We start from the raw sequence: 22,187 nt of genomic DNA on the forward strand, positions 1-22,187 counted from the left end.
GCCACCAATCAGCAGCTAGCTCCCACCTCCTAAACCTACCTAGATATGCTTTTTCCACAAAAGGATACCAAGAAAACAAAGCAAATTAAATAATAAGAACATTTATGCTTACCTGATAAATTTATTTTTTGACACAATGAGTCCACGGATCATCTTAATTACTAATGGGATATTCACCTCCTGGTCAGCAGGAGGAGGCAAAGAGCCCCACAGCAGAGCTATTAATTATCTCCTCCCTTCCCGCCCACTCCAGTCATTCGACCTGTCAGGGTGCCAGGAATCAGATTGAGACGAGAAGTGCAAAAATAATCACACCTTTATTAATAGCAAAAAATAATAAAAAGTCCACAAGTCAAATAACAAGCTGCAGGTATAGTCATGATCACTGAAGGGATTAAGACTGGAAAACGTGCACTTGTTTAGCACTTCTAATACCCCGAGTAGGTAAGGTGGCAGACTTAAGGGTAGGACCTAATGATTCTAATTGAAATTAAAACATAACTTTTATTACAACAAAGGTTGATAAAATCACTGTGTATGTGTGTGCAATTTAAAAACACATAGAAACTCGAATAAGAAGTTTATAGGATTTGTCAAACTACCTTGATTAATGAACCTATATTGCGTAAACGGGCATCCACATAAATAATGTGGGTAATATGGGCGAGGGTTACTGATGGTCTAGGTTGGCACTGGCTAGTTGTACTCTCACAGTTGTGTTAGAATATTGTCTCTTGTGGTAGTTAATCACAAAGGAACAGCCAGGTCAAGCTACTGCGACTAATGTCCAAGTGAATGTTATTATAGTGACACTTATCCTATGATAATCTCTTATTATATAGAAAACAGAAGTGTCCTACTGGTACCAAATGTGCCAATTACTATTCATGAATTAAAGTTAGTAGGAAGAGAAGACAGTAGTGTCTTGGGTTCAAATTGTGCCTGTCAAGTATCAAAGTAATGAGACAGCATCAGTAATTAAGAGCTGTCCTAGGTTATAATATCCACACTAAAAGTGTGTTAAGTCAAAAATTGGTAGTGATATATCATTCACATTTAGTGGTGGTTATTAAGTTATTGTTTTAGTTCTTAGAACTGGAGCACAAAGTACTTTGATTATATGAACTGAAATTATACTGTGTAATTTGTTCAAATAATATATATATATTTTTATTGTTTTATATTTTTACATTTGTATTGGTATGTCTATAATCTTGTGCCCATTGTTGGGCTACTGGATTGGTATTAGGCACTTCTTATAAATTTGTGACAATAATATAGCTTTATACACAATACAATGCAAATCAGTTTGTGGCTAGCCTGTCAGCACCGCTACCTAAAGCCTTATTCTGCCTTATTTTGGCATGTGAGTATCTTAGGTTCATATACAGGCTGATGGATTAGTAGGTTAATCTTTACCACTTATGTACGTGGTGTCAGTACTGTGACTTTATCAACTTGGTGTATACTTAAAAGTACATCAGCTTTATAGCTGGCTTGTCAGCATCACTGAATCAAGCCTTATTTTGGCATGCGAATGTCTAATTTCTTATACCCGGTATTGGGTTGATGGCTAGGTATTTGCTGATTCTATGCGTATATATCACTACTGTATCTTCATCAACTTTATATACTAGTAAATGGACATCAGCTTTGTAGCTGGCCTGTAAATACCCATGAAATCATAACTTGGTATTACCCACTTCTATACGTTTGTATCACTGTAGTAACTTTCATGCATAATTTCATGAACATTCGTGTAGTAGCTGGCCTATAAGTACCACTAAGTAGAGCCTTATTTTGGCATATAAATGTCAAAGTTCTTATGCACCTTGTTACGATAATAAACTGGTATTAACCACTTCTATAAGTTTGTGTCCCAGTTGTAGCTATAATAATTGAACTAACAATTAAAAGGACATCCAGTTTATATGTGGCCTGTAAGCACCACTAAATAAAGCCTTATTTTGGCATACAGTGCTTAAGGGTTTAGCATAGTCTATATAGCATATAGGAGTATTACCCTTGAAATTTGCGGCCAACACAACTACACCCACAAGTTAATACTAGATTAAGCCCCAAGGTAGAAGTTGGTTATTATTAAAGTATTTCGAGTTACTATGCCATCTAAAACAGCGAGTTAGGGTATTTTAACACGATACCCCTCCCTGACATGTTTCGCCGATACTGTCTCGGCTTAGTGGTACTTATAGGCCAGCTACTACACGAATGTTCATGAAATTATGCATGAAAGTTACTACAGTGATACAAACGTATAGAAGTGGGTAATACCAAGTTATGATTTCATGGGTATTTACAGGCCAGCTACAAAGCTGATGTCCATTTACTAGTATAGAAAGTTGATGAAGATACAGTAGTGATATATACGCATAGAATCAGCAAATACCTAGCCATCAACCCAATACCGGGTATAAGAAATTAGACACTCGCATGCCAAAATAAGGCTTGATTCAGCGATGCTGACAAGCCAGCTATAAAGCTGATATACTTTTAAGTATACACCAAGTTGATAAAGTCACAGTACTGACACCACGTACATAAGTGGTAAAGATTAACCTACGAATCCATCAGCCTGTATATGAACCTAAGATACTCACATGCCAAAATAAGGCAGAATAAGGCTTTAGGTAGCGGTGCTGACCGGCTAGCCACAAACTGATTTACATTGTATTGTGTATAAAGCTGATAAAGCTATATTATTGTCACAAATTTATAAGAATTGCCTAATACCAATCCAGTAGCCCAACAATGGGCACAAGATTATAGACATACCAATACCAATGTAAAAATATAAAACAATAAAAATATATATATATTATTTGAACAAATTACACAGTATAATTTCAGTTCATATAATCAAAGTACTAAAACAATAACTTAATAACCACCACTAAATGTGAATGATATATCACTACCAATTTTTGACTTAACACACTTTTAGTGTGGATATTATAACCTAGGACAGCTCTTAATTACTGATGCTGTCTCATTACTTTGATACTTGACAGGCACAATTTGAACCCAAGACACTACTGTCTTCTCTTCCTACTAACTTTAATTCATGAATGGTAATTGGCACATTTGGTACCAGTAGGACACTTCTGTTTTCTATATAATAAGAGATTATAATAGGACAAGTGTCACTATAATAACTCCTTATATTTACACACATTCACTTGGACATTAGTCGCAGTAGCTTGACCTGGCTGTTCCTTTGTGATTAACTACCACAAGAGACAATATTCTAACACAACTGTGAGAGTACAACTAGCCAGTGCCAACCTAGACCATCAGTAACCTTCGCCCATATTACCCACATTTATGTGGATGCCCGTTTACGCAATATAGGTTCATTAATCAAGGTAGTTTGACAAATCCTATAAACTTCTTATTCGAGTTTCTATGTGTTTTTAAATTGCACACACATACACAGTGATTTAATCAACCTTTGTTGTAATAAAAGTTATGTTTTAATTTCAATTAGAATCATTAGGTCCTACCCTTAAGTCTGCCACCTTACCTACTCTGGGTATTAGAAGTGCTAAACAAGTGCACGTTTTCCAGTCTTAATCCCTTCAGTGATCAAGACTATACCTGTAAATTGTCCCTGTGCACCAGCACTCTAGCTCATAGGGTATACATATTCATTAAGCCAGATAGAGCACCCCGTTCCTAACACCGGCGTAGTGCTAGTGCCAATTTCCCTTTTTTCTAACAAATAACAAGCTAGGAGTCAAAACTAGAGCTGTTGGTCAGACAAGCCGAGTCAGGAGCCAAAGCGAGTAGTCAGACGAGCCGGAATCAGGAACAAGGAGAACAGCAGAGTCAGGAACAAGCCAGGGATCAGGAACCAGGAGGGACGTCAGATAGCCAGGTAATACACAGGAGCTCTCACAAACAGGTCTAAGACAACGCAAGGGCAAAGCACACTGAACAAAGGCCCTTTAAATAATAAGTGATGACATCACAATTCTGAGACTGCATCCTGTCTCACATGGATGATGTAAACCAGTCTGGCCATAAAAGGAAGTACAGGAAATGAGCAGCATCTCCCAGAATGCACCAAAGTCAGCAAGAGAGGTGAGTAAAATGGCTGCCAGCAGCACATGGCAAACAAGTCAGGAAAAAACCCTGACACGACCGAAGTTAGGAAAAGAAGGGAAAAGCCAAGGTTCAGAGGTGTCTGAAGTTTACAATAACCCACAACCTGTCTAAAAGAACAGGGCGGGCCGTGGACTCATTGTGTCAAAAAATAAATAAATTTATCAGGTAAGCATAAATTTTCTTTTCTTTTTTAAGACACGATGAGTCCACTGATCATCTTAATTACTAATGGGATTCAATACCCAAGCTAGAGTACACAGATGATACGGGAGGGACAAGACAGAGAACCTAAACGGAAGGCACCACTGCTTGAAGAACCTATCTCCCAAAAGCTGCCCCAGCAGAGGCAAAAGTGTCAAATATGAAGAACTTTGAAAAAGTGTGAAGAGAGGACCAAGATGCAGTCTTGCAAATCTGTTCCACAGAAGCTTCATTTTTGAATGCCCAAGAGGAAGCAACAGCCCTCGTGGAATGAGCTGTAACCCTTTCAGGCAGCTGCTGTCCAGCAGTCTCATATGCAAAACGTATGATGCTTGTTAGCCAAAAGGAAAGGGAAGTAGTCGTAGCGTTCTGTCCCTTACGTTTTTCCTGAGAAAACCACAATACAAAGAAAAAGACTGACGAAAGTCCTTCTTAGAAGAAGGACTAGGACACAAGGAAGGCACAACAATCTCCTGATTAATGTTCCGATCAGAAACAACCTTAGGAAGAAATCCTAATTTAGTACGCAAGACTACCTTATCTGCATGGAAAAATAATATAAGGAGACTCATATTGTAATGCCGAGAGTACCGATACTCCCCGAGCAGAAGAAATAGCCACAAGAAATAAAACCTTCCAAGATAACAACTTAATATCTAAGGAAAGCATAGGCTCAAACGGAGCCCCTTGAAAAACATTGAAACTAAATTAAGACTCCATGGAGGAGTAACTGGTTTAAACACAGGCCTGATCCTCACCAAGGCCTGACAAAAAGATTTTACATCTGGGACATCCGCCAGACATTTGAGTAACAAAGCAGACAATGCCGAGATTTGACCCTTTAGGGAACTCGTTGTTAAACCTTTCTCCAAACCTTGTTGGAGAAAAGATAAAAACCTAGGAATCCTAACTCCACTCCATGAGTAGCCCTTGGATTCACACCAGTAAAGATATTTACGCCAAATTTTATGATAAATTCTTCGAAACACAGGTTTATGAGCCTGAATCATGGTCTCTATGACTGAAGCAGAAAACCCCCACTTGGATAAGATTAAGCATTCAGCTTCAGAGAAACTAGATTGTAAGAATAAAGGGCCCCTGAGTCAGAAGGTCCTTCCGCAACAGAAGTCTCCAAGGTGGTAGAAGATGTAATCTCCACCAGATCTGCATAGCAAATCCTGCGAGGCCAGGTCGGTGCTATGAGGATCACCGCCTTTCCTGGTTTATTCGAGCAGAATTACATGCACGGGAAACATACTCCATGTCATGAAAGAAGTGTGTTTGCGGTTTATATCTTTTTAATGGATCAAACCATTTTAAAGAACAACATTAAACACTGAGATATGTATTTGCTAATCTACCACTAACCTGCATTTAACAATAATGTGGCAAAAGGAGGACGCTCCACTCACTCATGCAAGAAAGAACAAACACAGCATAAGAATATTTGATTAAAATATATTTATTGAAAATGTAGCTATTATATAAATAATTAAGATCAATTAAAAAGGACTAAAATCATTATAAAGTATCTTGTCAGTCATCTTCCAGTATGTGTTTGTTAGGACTTTCAGTCAACAAGCCAAAGGAACTGAGAGGCCATATCTATAACAGAAAAAAAAAAAAGATTAAATAGGGCATGCAGATATATAGTTAACTGGAATGAGAACAAGCAGCACTATCAAATATGCGCCAGTATATAGAAAGAGAGAAATGTGCAGCTATTGGATACAGGTAGGGCAGGTGTGAGTACAGAACTCTCACCTATCCAGAAATGTAAATATGAAAAAAGGAAGGTTTCAACAGCGCAATAAATTTCTATACTACAACATAAAACATATAAACAGTTCATACATATAACATATAAATACAGTTAAAATAGTAAAAAAAATGTTCAAAGATCAATATTAGCGATCATATATTCTGTGAATCTGAAGAATCCAATAGAAGTATTAGGTGGAATAATATTCCCCTTACCAGAATATACCTCAATCAGATGAGGTAAGTTGCCGCAACTAGTACAGGGTAGTAGAATTCCAGTGTGTATGGGTAGAAGTCAGTGACTTGTCATCCACCTCTTGGAGTAGGTTTTCTTCTGTGATTTTTCTTCCCAAAGGTATTAGCTCATAGAAAAGAGAAAAGCTGATAAAGTGTAATATTGTCTTTTATTTCACAAATAAACACACACAGCATACAGTTAAACCACTCACATGAGCTGTCCTCAAACAGTATGAGGTATATAATACACAGGAGTGGTCACAGAAATCCTTCAAGAAGCAGTTCCAGGATATGTGCAAGCACAAAGAAATGCACAGTCCAAGATAAGTGTAAGATATCGTCTAAAAAACATAATTTATGCTTACCTGATAAATTTATTTCTCTTGTAGTGTATCCAGTCCACGGATCATCCATTACTTGTGGGATATTCTCCTTCCCAACAGGAAGTTGCAAGAGGATCACCCACAGCAGAGCTGTCTATATAGCTCCTCCCCTCACTGCCATATCCAGTCATTCGACCGAAACAAGCCGAGAAAGGAGAAACCATAGGGTGCAGTGGTGACTGAAGTTTAATTAAAATTTAGACCTGCCTTAAAAGGACAGGGCGGGCAGTGGACTGGATACACTACAAGAGAAATACATTTATCAGGTAAGCATAAATTATGTTTTCTGTTAAGTGTATCCAGTCCACGGATCATCCATTACTTGTGGGATACCAATACCAAAGCTAAAGTACACGGATGACGGGAGGGACAAGGCAGGAACTTAAACGGAAGGAACCACTGCCTGTAGAACCTTTCTCCCAAAAACAGCCTCCGAAGAAGCAAAAGTATCAAATTTGTAAAATTTTGAAAAGGTATGAAGCGAAGACCAAGTCGCAGCCTTGCAAATCTGTTCAACAGAGGCCTCATTTTTAAAGGCCCAGGTGGAAGCCACAGCTCTAGTAGAATGAGCTGTAATTCTTTCAGGGGGCTGCTGTCCAGCAGTCTCATATGCTAAACGGATTATACTCCGAAGCCAAAAGGAAAGAGAGGTTGCCGAGGCCTTTTGACCTCTCCTCTGTCCAGAGTAAACAACAAACAGGTTAGATGTTTGACGAAAATCTTTAGTAGCCTGCAAGTAAAACTTCAATGCACGGACTACGTCTAGGTTATGCAAAAGACGTTCCTTCTTTGAAGAAGGATTAGGGCATAATGATGGAACAACAATCTCTTGATTGATATTCTTGTTAGAAACCACCTTAGGTAAAAACCCAGGTTTTGTACGCAGAACTACTTTATCTGAATGAAAGATCAGATAAGGAGAATCGCAATGTAAGGCAGATAACTCCGAGACTCTTCGAGCCGAGGAAATAGCCATCAGAAAAAGAACTTTCCATGATAGATGCTTGATATCAATAGAATGAAGAGGTTCAAACGGAACCCCTTGAAGAACTTTAAGAACCAAGTTTAAGCTCCATGGGGGAGCAACAGGTTTAAACACAGGCTTAATTCTAACTAAAGCCTGACAAAATGCCTGAACGTCTGGAACTTCTGCCAGACGCTTGTGTAAAAGAATAGACAGAGCAGAAATCTGTCCCTTTAAAGAACTAGCTGATAATCCTTTGTCCAAACCCTCTTGGAGGAAGGAGAATATTCTAGGAATCCTAACCCTACTCCATGAGTAATTCTTGGATTCACACCAATGAAGATATTTACGCCATATCTTGTGGTAAATTTTCCTGGTGACAGGCTTTCGTGCCTGTATTAAGGTATCAATTACTGACTCGGAGAAGCCACGCTTTGATAGAATCAAGCGTTCAATCTCCATGCAGTCAGTCTCAGAGAAAGTAGATTCGGATGATTGAAAGGACCTTGTATTAGAAGGTCTTGTCTCAGAGGCAGAGTCCATGGTGGAAAGGATGACATGTCCACTAGGTCTGCATACCAGGTCCTGCGTGGCCACGCAGGCGCTATCAATATCACCGATGCTCTCTCCTGTTTGATTTTGGCAATCAGACGAGGGAGCAGAGGAAACGGTGGAAACACATAAGCCAGGTTGAAGAACCAAGGCGCTGCTAGAGCATCCATCAGTGCCGCTTCTGGGTCCCTGGACCTGGATCCGTAACAAGGAAGCTTGGCGTTCTGGCGAGACGCCATGAGATCCAGTTCTGGTTTGCCCCAACGGAGAACCAATTGAGCAAACACCTCCGGATGGAGTTCCCACTCCCCCGGATGAAAAGTCTGACGACTTAGAAAATCTGCCTCCCAGTTCTTTACCCCTGGGATATGGATCGCTGACAGGTGGCAAGAGTGAGTCTCTGCCCAACGAATTATCTTGGAGACTTCTGACATCGCTAGGGAACTCCTGGTCCCCCCTTGATGGTTGATGTAAGCCACAGTCGTGATGTTGTCCGACTGAAATCTGATGAACCTCAGTTTTGCTAACTGAGGCCAAGCTAGAAGAGCATTAAATATTGCTCTTAACGCCAGAATATTTATTGGGAGGAGTTTCTCCTCCTGAGTCCATGAACCCTGAGCCTTCAGGGAGTTCCAGACTGCACCCCAACCTAGAAGGCTGGCGTCTGTTCTTACAATGGTCCAATCTGGCCTGCGAAAGGTCATACCTTTGGACAGATGGACCCGAGATAACCACCAGAGAAGAGAATCTCTGGTTTTCTGATCCAGATTTAGTAGAGGGGACAAATCTGTGTAATCCCCATTCCACTGACTGAGCATGCATAATTGCAGCAGTCTGAGATACAGGCGCGCAAATGGCACTATGTCCATCGCCGCTACCATTAAGCCGATTACTTCCATGCACTGAGCCACCGTGGGGCGCGGAATGGAGTGAAGAACACGGCAAGCATTTAGAAGTTTTGATAACCTGGACTCCGTCAGGTAAATTTTCATTTCTATAGAATTTATCAGAGTCCCTAGGAAGGAAACCCTTGGGAGAGGAGATAGAGAACTCTTTTCTTCGTTCATTTTCCACCCATGCGACCTCAGAAATGCCAGAACTATCTCTGTATGAGACTTGGCAATTTGAAAGCTTGACGCCTGTATCAGGATGTCGTCTAGGTAAGGAGCCACCACTATGCCTCGCGGTCTTAGAACCGCCAGAAGTGAGCCCAGAACCTTTGTAAAAATTCTTGGGGCTGTAGCCAACCCGAATGGAAGAGCTACAAACTAGTAATGCCTGTCTAGAAAGGCAAACCTCAGGAACCGATGATGATTCTTGTGAATCGGAATGTGAAGGTAGGCATCCTTTAAGTCCACTGTGGCCATGTACTGACCCTCTTGGATCATGGGTAAAATGGTTCGAATAGTTTCCATCTTGAATGATGGAACTCTGAGGAATTTGTTTAGGATCTTTAAATCCAAAATTGGTCTGAAGGTTTCCTCTTTTTTTGGGAACCACAAACAGATTTGAATAAAACCCCTGTCCTTGTTCCGTCCGCGGAACTGGATGGATCACTCCCATTACAAGGAGGTCTTGCACGCAGCTTAGGAATGCCTCTTTCTTTATCTGGTTTGCAGATAATCTTGAAAGGTGAAATCTCCCTTGTGGGGGAGAAGCTTTGAAGTCCAGAAGATATCCCTGAGATATGATCTCCAACGCCCAGGGATCCTGAACATCTCTTGCCCACGCCTGGGCGAAGAGAGAGAGTCTGCCCCCTACTAGATCCATTGTCAGATAGGGGGCCGCTCCTTCATGCTGTCTTCGAGGCAGCAGCAGGCTTTCTGGCCTGCTTGCCCTTGTTCCAGGACTGGGTAGGTTTCCAGGCCTGCTTAGATTGAGCAAAAGTTCCCTCTTGTTTTGAAGTAGAGGGAGCTGATCCTGCACCTGCCTTGAAATTTCGAAAGGCATGAAAATTAGACTGTTTGGCCCTTGATTTGGCCCTGTCCTGAGGAAGGGTATAACCCTTACCTCCAGTAATGTCAGCAATAATTTCTTTCAAACCAGGCCCGAATAAGGTCTGCCCCTTGAAAGGAATGTTGAGTAATTTAGACTTTGAAGTCACATCAGCTGACCAGGATTTAAGCCATAGCGCCCTGCGCGCCTGAATGGCGAATCCGGAATTCTTAGCCGTTAGTTTAGTCAAATGAACAATGGCATCAGAAACAAATGAGTTAGCTAGCTTAAGTGTTCTAAGCTTGTCAATAATTTCAGTCAATGGAGCTGTATGGATGGCCTCTTCCAGGGCCTCAAACCAGAACGCCGCCGCAGCAGTGACAGGCGCAATGCATGCAAGGGGCTGTAAAATGAAACCTTGTTGAATAAACATTTTCTTAAGGTAACCCTCTAATTTTTTATCCATTGGATCTGAAAAAGCACAACTGTCCTCAACCGGGATAGTGGTACGCTTTGCTAAAGTAGAAACTGCTCCCTCCACCTTAGGGACTGTCTGCCATAAGTCCCGTGTAGTGGCATCTATTGGAAACATTTTTTTAAATATAGGAGGTGGGGAAAAGGGCACACCGGGTCTATCCCACTCCTTACTAATAATTTCTGTAAGCCTTTTAGGTATTGGAAAAACATCAGTACTCACCGGCACTGCATAGTATTTATCCAGCCTACACAATTTCTCTGGCACTGCAATTGTGTCACAGTCATTCAGAGCAGCTAATACCTCCCCAAGCAATACACGGAGGTTCTCAAGCTTAAATTTAAAATTAGAAATCTCTGAATCAGGTTTCCCCTATTCAGAGACGTCACCCACAGACTGAAGCTCTCCTTCCTCAGGTTCTGCATATTGTGACGCAGTATCAGACATGGCTCTTACAGCATCTACGCGCTCTGTATCTCGTCTAACCCCAGAGCTATCGCGCTTGCCTCTCAATTCAGGCAATCTGGCTAACACCTGTGACAGGGTATTATTCATGATTGCAGCTATGTCCTGCAAAGTAATCGCTATGGGCATCCCTGATGTACTTGGCGCCATATTAGCGTGCGTCCCTCGAGCGGGAGGCAAAGGGTCCGACACGTGGGGAGAGTTAGTCGGCATAACTTCCCCCTCGACAGACCCCTCTGGTGACAATTATTTTATAGATAAAGACTGATCTTTACTGTTTAAGGTGAAATCAATACATTTAGTACACATTCTCCTATGGGGCTCCACCATGGCTTTTAAACATAATGAACAAGTAGTTTCCTCTGTGTCAGACATGTTTATACAGACTAGCAATGAGACTAGCAAGCTTGGAAAACACTTTAAAGCAAGTTAACAAGCAATATAAAAAACGTTACTGTGCCTTTAAGAGAAACAAATTTTTGCAAAATTTGAAATAACAGTGAAAAAAGGCAGTTACACTAACAAAATTTTTACAGTGTATGTAACAAGTTAGCAGAGCATTGCACCCACTTGCAAATGGATGATTAACCCCTTAATACCAAAAACGGAATTATAAATGACAAAAACGTTTTTAAACAGTCACAACAACTGCCACAGGTCTACTGTGGTTGTTACCCTCCTCAAACACGACTTTTGAAGCCTTTTGAGCCCTTCAGAGATGTCCTGTATCATGCAGAAGGAAGCTGAGTGTCTCTGTCTGTAATTTTAGCTGCGCAGAAAAGCGCTAAAATAGGCCCCTCCCACTCGTATTACAACAGTGGAAAGCCTCAGGAAACTGTTTCTAGGCAAAAATCAAGCCAGCCATGTGGAGAAAAAACTAGGCCCCAATAAGTTTTGTCACCAAACATATATAAAAACGATTAACATGCCAGCAAACGTTTTATATTACACTTTTATAAGAGTATGTATCTCTGTTAATAAGCCTGATACCAGTCGCTATTAAATCACTGCATTTAGGCTTAACTTACATTAATCCGGTATCAGCAGCATTTTTCTAGCAAATTCCATCCCTAGAAATATGTTAACTGCACATACCTTATTGCAGGAAAACCTGCACGCCATTCCCCCTCTGAAGTTACCTCACTCCTCAGAATATGTGAGAATGGCAATGGATCTTAGTTACTTCTGCTAAGATCATAGAAATCACAGGCAGATTCTTCTTCTAATGCTGCCTTTGATAAAACAGTACACTCCGGTACCATTTAAAATAACAAACTTTTGATTGAAGTTAAGAAACTAACTATAATACACCACTCTCCTCTTACTACGTCCATCTTTGTTGAGAGTTGCAAGAGAATGACTGCATATGGCAGTGAGGGGAGGAGCTATATAGCAGCTCTGCTGTGGGTGATCCTCTTGCAACTGCCTGTTGGGAAGGAGAATATCCCACAAGTAATGGATGATCTGTGGACTGGATACACTTAACAAGAGAAATCTGGTTTTGCAGGCAGCAAAGTTCAGCAGGTTACTGATATAAAATTCAGGTGAAATATTGTCCCTAGGGATACCTCATACTGTTTGAGGACATCTCGTGTGAGTGGTATAACTATATGCTGTGTGTGTTTATTTGTGAAATAAAAGACAATATTACACGATATCAGCTTTTCTCTTTTCTATGAGCTAATACCTTTGGGAAGAAAAATCACAGAAGAAAACCTACTCCAAGAGGTGGATGATAAGTCACTGACTTCTACCCATACACACTGTAATTCTACTAGCCTGTACTAGTTGCGGCAACTTACCTCATCTGATTGAGGTATATTCTGGTAAGGGGAATATTATTCCACCTAATACTTCTATTGGATTCTTCAGATTCACAGAATATATGATCGCTAATATTGATCATTGAACTATTTTTTACTATTTTAACTGTATTTATATGTTATATGTATGAACTGTTTTTTATATTTTTATGTTGTAGTATAGAAATTTATTGCGCTGTTGAAGCCTTCCTTTGTCCATATATATATATATATATATATATATATATATATATATATATATATATATATATATATATATATATATATATATATATATATATATATATATACACACATACATATACACACACACACACACATATATATACATATATATATATATATATTCCAATGAAAGATTGCACTCAGTTTTTTTTTAGTTTTTTTTAAATGTAACGTTTTCGGGGATATTATCCCCTTCATCATTGTGACGAACCAAGGTTATCCAACCCTGCGCCAGTAACTTATTTGGCACAGAAAGGGTTATCAGCCCCCTTTTACTGTCACCAATAGGTCACAATCTAGCCACTCCCACTACACCAACAATCCTATAGCTCCAATACTGCACCACTTTTTATATATATATATATATATATATATATATATATATATATACACACAGAGAGACAATGTATAGGGATAGGGTACGTCAGCTGTAGTTGATTTCTTTCTGACTAATTTTAAAGTTAGTTTTATTTTCCCTCCTACTGCATCATGTGACAACCATCATCACAAAATGCATATACATATAATCTTTGAACTCTTGCACATGCTCAGTAGGAGCTGGTGCCTCAGAAAGTGTGCAAATAAAATCATTTTGCACATTTAGATAGCGGAAGTAAATTGGAAAGTTGTTTAAAAATGTTGTGCTCTATCTTACAGTATTAGAATATATGGGAATGATCTATATCCTGAGCTGAGACTAAAGAATTTGAAAGTATAATTTATCAGTTGTATGCATTTGTTTTTTTAATTGCCCTATAGCAACAGTAAAAATGGTTCCAGGATGTTTACCCTGAGACAAATCCGGCCCCTTATAAGTGCATATGGAACTGGTCCGTAGCTCCTGGAATCAGTGGAGTTTTGTAGATTGTCTCCCTCTAACCAAACATGTCCTTTGGGAACCTAAAAGGAAAAGGGAGACATATAAATACAACAAATCTAGTAGGAAGTATTAAAAGATTGTGCAAGGGGGGAAATATCTTCAGTTTTATCCAACTTAAAGGGCCATTACAATAGAAAAATTACTTATGTGAAGTTTGTTACAGCATGTAAATTTTAGTACTAGCTACCCTACAAGTCTCTGTTTAACCCCAATAATAGGTCTTTTTTGCGTGCTATTCTCAGTTTGGGTTGGGTTGTTGACCAAATCAGCAGTGGTAGTCACACAATCTAGCTGTGCAACTGATTTCTCACTGTCAGTTTCTGCGCTGAACCAGCAGTTCTCTGCTGCTCCTTTGCAGCAGTTTAATTATGTGTTTAACCACTTTGTAGGGGTGTCATTTATCAAAACACTAGATGGACAAGGTCCCCAACTTGGATCCGGTCTGTCCAGCATATTGGCATCTGGGCAGCTTGTGCTGCTCGCATTTACCATAGCATCAACAATAGCTCGAAAGCAGAGCTTGACGATCTGACCAGAATCATTTAAAGGGACAGTCTACACCAGAATTTGTATTGTTTTAAAAGATAGATAATCCATTTATTACCCATTCCCCAGTTTTGCATAACCAACAGTTATATTAATATACTTTTAACCTCTGTGATTATCTTGTATCTAAGCCTCTGCAAACTGCCCCTTTATTTCTTTTGGCAGACTTGCATTTTAGTCAATCAGTGCCTGCTCCCAGATAAATTCAGGTGCATGAGCACAGTGTTATCTATATGAAAAACATGAACTAACACCCTCTAGTGGTGAAACACTGTTAAAATGCATTCTGAAAAGAGGTGGCCTTCAAGGTCTAAGAAATTAGCATATGAACCTCCCAGGTTAAGCTTTCAACTAAGAATACCAAGAGAGCAAAGCAAAATTGGTTATAAAACTAAATTGGAAAATTGTTTAAAATTACATGCTCTATCTGAATCATGAAAGTTTATTTTGGACTAGACTGTCCCTTTAACTCCTCCACACTTAAGAGTGTAGACTTAACTAGCGTTCCAGGCACCACTGGAGCTCCGAAGCTGCATGGTCGTTAGCATTAATGAATTAAAGCATTTCATTTTTCTATTCATTTATAGTCCACTTTTGGATAAACCTGAAAATTCAGTATTTGACTCCAGGAACCTGTGGACTCTTGCCATCTGACGCTACGTTCCCTTTCAGCTGTAAAGATTCATCTTATGGAGTGAGTATACTGCACCCATATTAATTGGCTTCAATATATGCATCAAGCCTTTTTTCTCTTCACTTACTAGAGAAAATCACTCAATAGACCAGCGCCATCTACTACTACTATCTATCTATACACAGTCACAAGGGAGAGACTGCAAGAAGGCTGCGGTCTGACCTAAAGGTGAGTATCAGTTCTTAGTTCATTTGTACAGAATATTGTGTGTTTTTTTCCCATCTTGCACCTCTGTATATTGTTTCCCCTGTATCATGTGACAGATGTCAGTCAATTACAGACTAGTAAATGTATAGCATGTGAGCTTGTGCACATGCTCAGTAGGATCTTGCTCCCCAGAAAGTCTTTATATAAAAAGATTGTGCAAAATATAATAATGGAAGTAAATTGGAAAGTGTCTTAAAATTGAATGTTCTTCTGAATCATTAAAGAATATTTTGACTTGAGTGTCCCTTTAAGATATAAAAATGTGAATTTCCAATTGTTCTCTCCAAGTATTGGTCTCACTGTGTATGCAGTGAGACATATGATAAGGATGATGTCGAAGAAATATATAGAAATAAGCTAATGAGGTCTGTTCTTCCTGCAAGCTCACTCCCATTTGACAGGGTTGTGGTTTCAATAAGCATAAAAGACATTTCATATACAAAAATAAATCTAAACCAGCAGTTTTCCATGCATTTTAAATGCTGTAGCTGGTATAACAAGTCATCGTAAAAACATTAATGGGAAAACAATGTTACGGTACACTGTCCCTTTAAACAACCTACATATTATGCTTAGGCTAATCTTTGCTTTGAATAGATCATTATATCTAGCATTTGTTTACGGTTGCTTTAAATTTTATTTAACACTAGTAGTGCAGTATTGGCTTTGTACTTGCTATTATTCCTCCCTGGCGAATAAGGGAGACTGACCTCACCGGTTGAGACTGACACACCTCTGCAAGTCTGACATGAACAACGATTTATTTGGAACCGGAATACAAAGTTTTGTTACTAGTTGAAAATTTTAAATGAGATGTCTTTTTTTTTTTAGATGAAACAGAAAAAAAATATGACAATGCCCCTTTAAAATAATAAAATAAAAGTGATAAAATTTGTTAATTTGAATTAAAAAACTAGTTGGGACAGTAAATTTCAACAACAGACATTTATTTTATTAACGTTCTGCACATACGAGGAAAATGATATTAGGTTTGCGCTCTCTGGCTGGGTCATTAATTTAATAGACTACAAAAGAGGTCATTAGAATGTTGACTGAAATCCTGCCCTGCTGTCGCTACAGTAACAGCGTGACGAGGGCAGACACACTCATCAACATCCTGAGGCCACATCCAAGACTAGACCTGTTTGTGGGCTCTTGATGGACTAAATGGTAATTGATTGTGACACCAATTACACATAATCTCATCATTTTATCGGAGTGGGCTTGTCAAAGTTCTAATTAAGATCACAGTTCAGCCTATGTACAGGCGGGATCCACAACACATATTGCAACACTGTCCATCAAGAAGTAAAAAAATAAAATAAAAAAAAAGGCATGGCCTCTTTACATTTGCAAAATTAATGAGGTTGACCTTAGACAGATATGGTAAACCCACAAAGCATATTTCAATAGACAAAGGCAAGAATTGGGATTCACAAAATAGTTAAAAACGAGATGGGAATATTTAAGGAAGACTAAATATAATTTAAAAAAAAACTGCTTTCTCTCTAACAAAACTTAAGATTATTTATTCTCTCTTAAACTTTTAATCACTGTGAATTTAATAGTAAAATAAACAGATAAAATCTATAAAACAGACGTTTGAATAATTTTCAGTTATACCCTGGATACTATTAGTCACTAGTAAAATGGGATTTTACTTAAAGGGACAGTCTAGTCCAAAATAAACTTTCATGATTTAGATAGAGAATGTAATTTTAAACAATTTTCCAATTTACTTTTATCACCAATTTTGCTTTGTTCTCTTGGTATTCTTAGCTGAACGCTAAACCTAGGAGGTTCATATGCCAATTTCTAAACCCTTGAAGGCCGCCTCTTCTTTCAGGGATGTCTGATAGTTTTTCACCACTAGAGGGTGTTAGTTCATGTGTGTCATATAGATCAGTGATTTGCAACCTTTTTTTTGCCGTGGCACACTTTTTTACATTAAAAAAATCCTGCGGCACACCACCATCCCAAAATTTTAGAAAATCACACATTGTAGCCTAATACAGGATATATATATGTGCTGTGCTGTAATGCCATGCCTCCTACAAACTATACATGACATATTGCCATTCATTCACAAACAATCATAATGATTGTCTGTGAATGAATGTCAATGTCATGGTTGTAAATGATGCCTGATGAGCCTGTCACATATCTCCCAATATTTCAAAATTTGAAAGAGGGACACCCCTGCACTGTTGTCAGTCTGCCGCGGCACACCTGAGGATCTCTCACGGCACACTAGTGTGCCATGGCACACTGGTTGAAAAACACTGATATAGATAACACTGTGCTCATGCACGTGGAGTTCAGGTGAGCCAGCTCTGATTGGCTAAAATGGATGTCTGTCAAAAGAACTGAAATAAGAGGGCAGTTTGCAAAGGGTTATATACAAGTTAATCACAGAGGTAAAAAGTGTATTTATATAACTGTGTTGGTTGTGCAAATCTAGGGAATGGGTAATAAAGGGGTTAGCTATCATTTTAAACAATAAAAATTCTGGTGTAGACTGTCCCTTTAAAGTTGTTTAAAGAAAGTCTAATAACCTTGGATTATAAGTATGGCACCTAAGCTTAGTAACAATACAGGTAGAGAACCCTTTATCCAAACTGCTAGGGACTGAAAAAGGATTTGGCTTTAGGAATAGTCTGGATTTTACAGTACTTGTATATTTGCATCTGTAAAACAGGACAGATTGAAGAGGGGATGGAACCAAGTGTAAACAACAATATCTCAGGTCATTTAGTGTCATAATACAGCTTATACATGTAATCTAAATATAGTTTTATATCAGTTTTAATACTTTTGTATACATAGTACCCTCAGGAAGATAGTGCAGCACAGTAATTAGAAAGGTAATATTCATTATTTTAAATAAATATAGACCATTATTTGCATTTTAGAGCACAAACCAAAAACAGAGAGAAAAATAGTAATTTTTAATAATATTAGGTACAAATCCACTGACTCCTAAAATATTACCCTTGGCTCATAACTTTTTACACTATCCGGCTCCTAAATATTGATACCGACTCCTATATTTTAAACACATTTATATGTACATACACACGCACACTGGGAAAGGAGGGGGGGATTAATTAAAGAGACAGTCAAGTCCAAAATAAACTTTCATGATTCAAATAGGGCATGTCATTTTAAACAACTTTCCAATATACTTCTATCACCAATTTTGCTTTGTTCTCTTGGTATTCTTAGTTGAAAGCTAAGTAGGCTCATATGCTAATTTCTTGCAGGCCGCCTCTAATCTGAATGCATTTTGACATTTTTTTACCACTAGAGGGCGTTAGTTAATGTTTGTCATATAGATAACATTGAGCTCACACACGTGAAGTTACCTAGGAGTCAGCACTGATTGGCTAGGAAGCTAAAGTAACAGCTGAAGCCTTCTGACCCCAAAAGTAGAGGATTGTCTAAAATCATTTGCAACATTTAAGTAAAATGAATGCTCTTTAGAAATCTTTGGATTAGAAGAAAAACAGGGGCTACAATTTGTCAGTTATTTATTTACGAAGAAAACATTATAGGTAGAAATCCATATTGAGTTTGTAAAACAAACTTGTAAGAATTGGAGAATTCTGGCAATTCTGAAAGAATGTCAGTGAAAACCATGTTTATTATGCCATGAAAACAAGACTTTCCTAATATTGTGTTAAATCTTTTCTGAAATAAAGCCCCCACAACTGCATTGAAAAAAATGGTCTGTTTAAGATTAAGCATTCAATCTCTAAGCCATTAAGTTGAGAGGCGCAATATCCTAATGAAAAAAAGGAAACCCTGAAAGGCCATTCAAACCAAGTAAGAGACCAATGAGGAAGAGTTGAAAACTAAATCAGATCAGCATATCAAGATCTGCAGTCCTAAACGGAGCAATCAGAATTATTGATAACTGCTTGTGTATGATTGAGCTATGACTCTGGAAGTAGAACAGCTGGAGAAACTGCTATAGAATCCACATAGTTTGCTTGTGGTTCCCTGGCACAGTATCTGGGAAGATTGTGGAGTAAATTAGAGGCATGTTTAGTCTGAAAGACCCTATCTCCTCACAACCTGGTCAAAAAACATCTGATGAAGAGATAATTGACTGAGGTAATCTGCCTCTGTGGTGTTCAAACCTGGAATTAAATTGCAGACATTGTATAGAGACAGAATCCAAGAAAACCTTCATGCTAAGGAAGGAACATTGTTCTCCCTAGATATAGAATGTCACAGATGTGGCATATATCAACTGACTATAAAACTAAAGTCTCTCTTTTGAGAAGAAGTCATGAAGTTCCAAAATAATATTGGCAGCCTCGCCTCCTGAAAAGACCAGACACTTCGAGATGTCTAGGACACCCAGACCTTACCTAAACTTAAGAGATGTGCAACTGCAGTAATTATTGTCCAAGTCAAGTGAAGCGACAAGAGGATGCCTTTAGAGGAATGGATTGGTGATTTAACCACCAGAACGAAGATGGTTTCAATCAGGAACCCATGATATAAATGACTGTAAACATTGCACCAATGACTTAAAATACAAAATCAAAGAGCGTGCATATGGAGTTGGGCAAAAGGGAATGGCATCTGATGTTACAACCATCAAACCCAATACTACCATACATTAAAGGAAACTGGGAACTTTTTGGAATATTGACTTTCCAACCATGCCTGAGAAACACAACAGTACTTTGTTGGTGTGAGATACAGCAAGCAAAATGTGAAGATGGAAGCTTAACTAAACTAGCGTTCAGGTAAGACGCTACAGAAATAACCTGAGCTATCATCACAGAATAAAGGAGTTCCCAGAACCATTGTAAAAAATGATGGGGCTTTAACTAGTCCAAAAGCAATGACCACAAAACTAGAAGCGTTTGTCTAGAAAGGCAAAACTGAGGAACTTGAGGTGGTCTATGTGGATAAAAAAATTATAATGGTAAGCATCCTTCAAATCTAATCGTGGCCATACTATTTTAAGGGTAATTTTAAGAATAGCTTCCACTTTGAAAATAGGCACTCAAAGATTTGAGATACAAAGTTAGCCTGAAAATCTTCTTCTTGGTAATAATGAAAAAAAGATTAGATAAAAAAAAAAAATCATTGACCCCGTTACAAAATCTAAAAAACAAAAGATAACACTCCCATAAGTTCCAGATCAAGAAGTAAAGTGCAAGTTTTTACTGGGTCTTTTGGCATATAAGCCAGAAACAACATTTCCTGAGAAGACATTAAAGGGACAATAACTAAATATATTATTTAAGCATAGTATTGAGGCTATTTCCTGCCTCCCTCTATTCATGGGTGCCGCCATGTTGAAATCTAGCTTTCAATACATTCCAGTGCTGATCTGTTTGCACATGTGCAGAAACTCTCCTTCAGATATCTGCAGTGTACAGTAGAGGGAGGTTCATGACATTGATTCAGTGTTTAGTGTCCTTTTAACATAAAATCTAATCTTTAACCTGGGAATTTATGTTTAAAACCCAGAGATCCTGGACAGTCTGTTACCAGGCCTTCTTAAAAAGGCTTAACTTGACCTTTACCACAGAATGTATCTGGGTCAAGGACTTTACCTTCATGCAAATTTAGAAGAAGGAGGAAGGCTTCTTGGCATGTTCCAGAGAGCATTGGGATTCCCAGAACATGTGGAAGCAACAAGCTGATGTGAGGAGAACATTTTTTGGTTTCTAAATTGATGAAAGGAACAAAAACAGCCGTTTTATTCTTTTGTCTAGACTTTAAGGTTTTAGGTAGAGTTATTGTGGAAAAAGCAGCATCCAGACCAGGACCAAACAATAATTTCCCTGAAAAGGAAGAGATACAAAGTCTACCCTTGGAGACCATGTCTGCTGATCCCAATTTCAGCCACAGAGCTCTTTTGTTTAATACTGCTTAAGCAGTAGAATAAGCTAAGTAACGTTTTAGGACAACGATATCCAAGTAAACAGGGCCGGCTCAAGATATTGTGCTGCCTGGGTCCGAGAATTCATTGACACCCCCAGATAGTAATATTACTGATTAACATATTAACCTACTAGCCTGGCAGCTGACCTTACTAAGCCTGCCTACCTGCATGCAACCAATATTTATACACAATTGCGACACAAGTGGTAGGGAAGTTAGAGGACCAATTCTATGTCTGTGCAAAATGAGGTTATGCTACTGGGAGACCCACGGAGACAGAAGACAGAACTGTTCTGGATCTGACAGTGACTGTCTCAGTCACTGAAGTGCTGCCCCTTTTCTAGTGTTGCCTGTGTCCATTGGATTCACTTGGTCCCATCGTTGAGCCGGGCCCTGCAAGTAACGGAAAGTAAGCAAAACAGTAGTAAGTCTCTATAACAAGACAGAGAGGTATTGCCAGAGGATGGTACGAGAGCTTGTCAATTACCAAGCAACTTAACAAGGTGCAGCTGCTATTTATTGATTGGTTATAGACATTTGCAAAAGGTATAGAGCAGACATCCTCAAACTTGGCCCTCCAGAGGTTTTGGAACTACATTTCCCATGATGCTCAGCCAGTTGATATGCTGGCTGAGCATCATGGGAAATGTAGTACCAAAACCTCTGTAACTAAGGAAGTTAAAGGGCCAGAGGATATATAAAACAGTTAAAGGGGCAGACGTGAATATATGACAATTATTTTGAATTAGGTATATAATGGCATCACAAATTAGACGTTTTCAGAAGCTTTAGACAATTTGAAGA

The 22,187-nt window shown here is 38.8% G+C and overlaps 1 protein-coding gene across 2 annotated transcripts in view; it reads right to left on the minus strand.

The window, feature by feature from the left end:
- IMMP1L (inner mitochondrial membrane peptidase subunit 1) overlaps positions 1-22,187 on the minus strand; it is a 158,212-nt gene that overhangs the window by 63,662 nt on the left and 72,363 nt on the right. The window contains exons 5-6 of one of the 2 annotated variants that reach the window (XM_053720398.1): positions 13,936-14,046; positions 5,773-5,931 (exon numbers count right to left, since the gene is read on the minus strand). In XM_053720398.1, the coding sequence (XP_053576373.1) occupies positions 5,863-5,931; positions 13,936-14,046 (180 nt within the window). In that variant the 3' untranslated portion in view covers positions 5,773-5,862. Of the gene's footprint in view, positions 1-5,772; positions 5,932-13,935; positions 14,047-22,187 lie in introns of those variants that run through there. The other variant, XM_053720399.1, reaches the window with a different exon arrangement.

Source organism: Bombina bombina, chromosome 7 (genome assembly GCF_027579735.1).
Source record: "Bombina bombina isolate aBomBom1 chromosome 7, aBomBom1.pri, whole genome shotgun sequence".
NCBI lineage: Eukaryota > Metazoa > Chordata > Amphibia > Anura > Bombinatoridae > Bombina > Bombina bombina.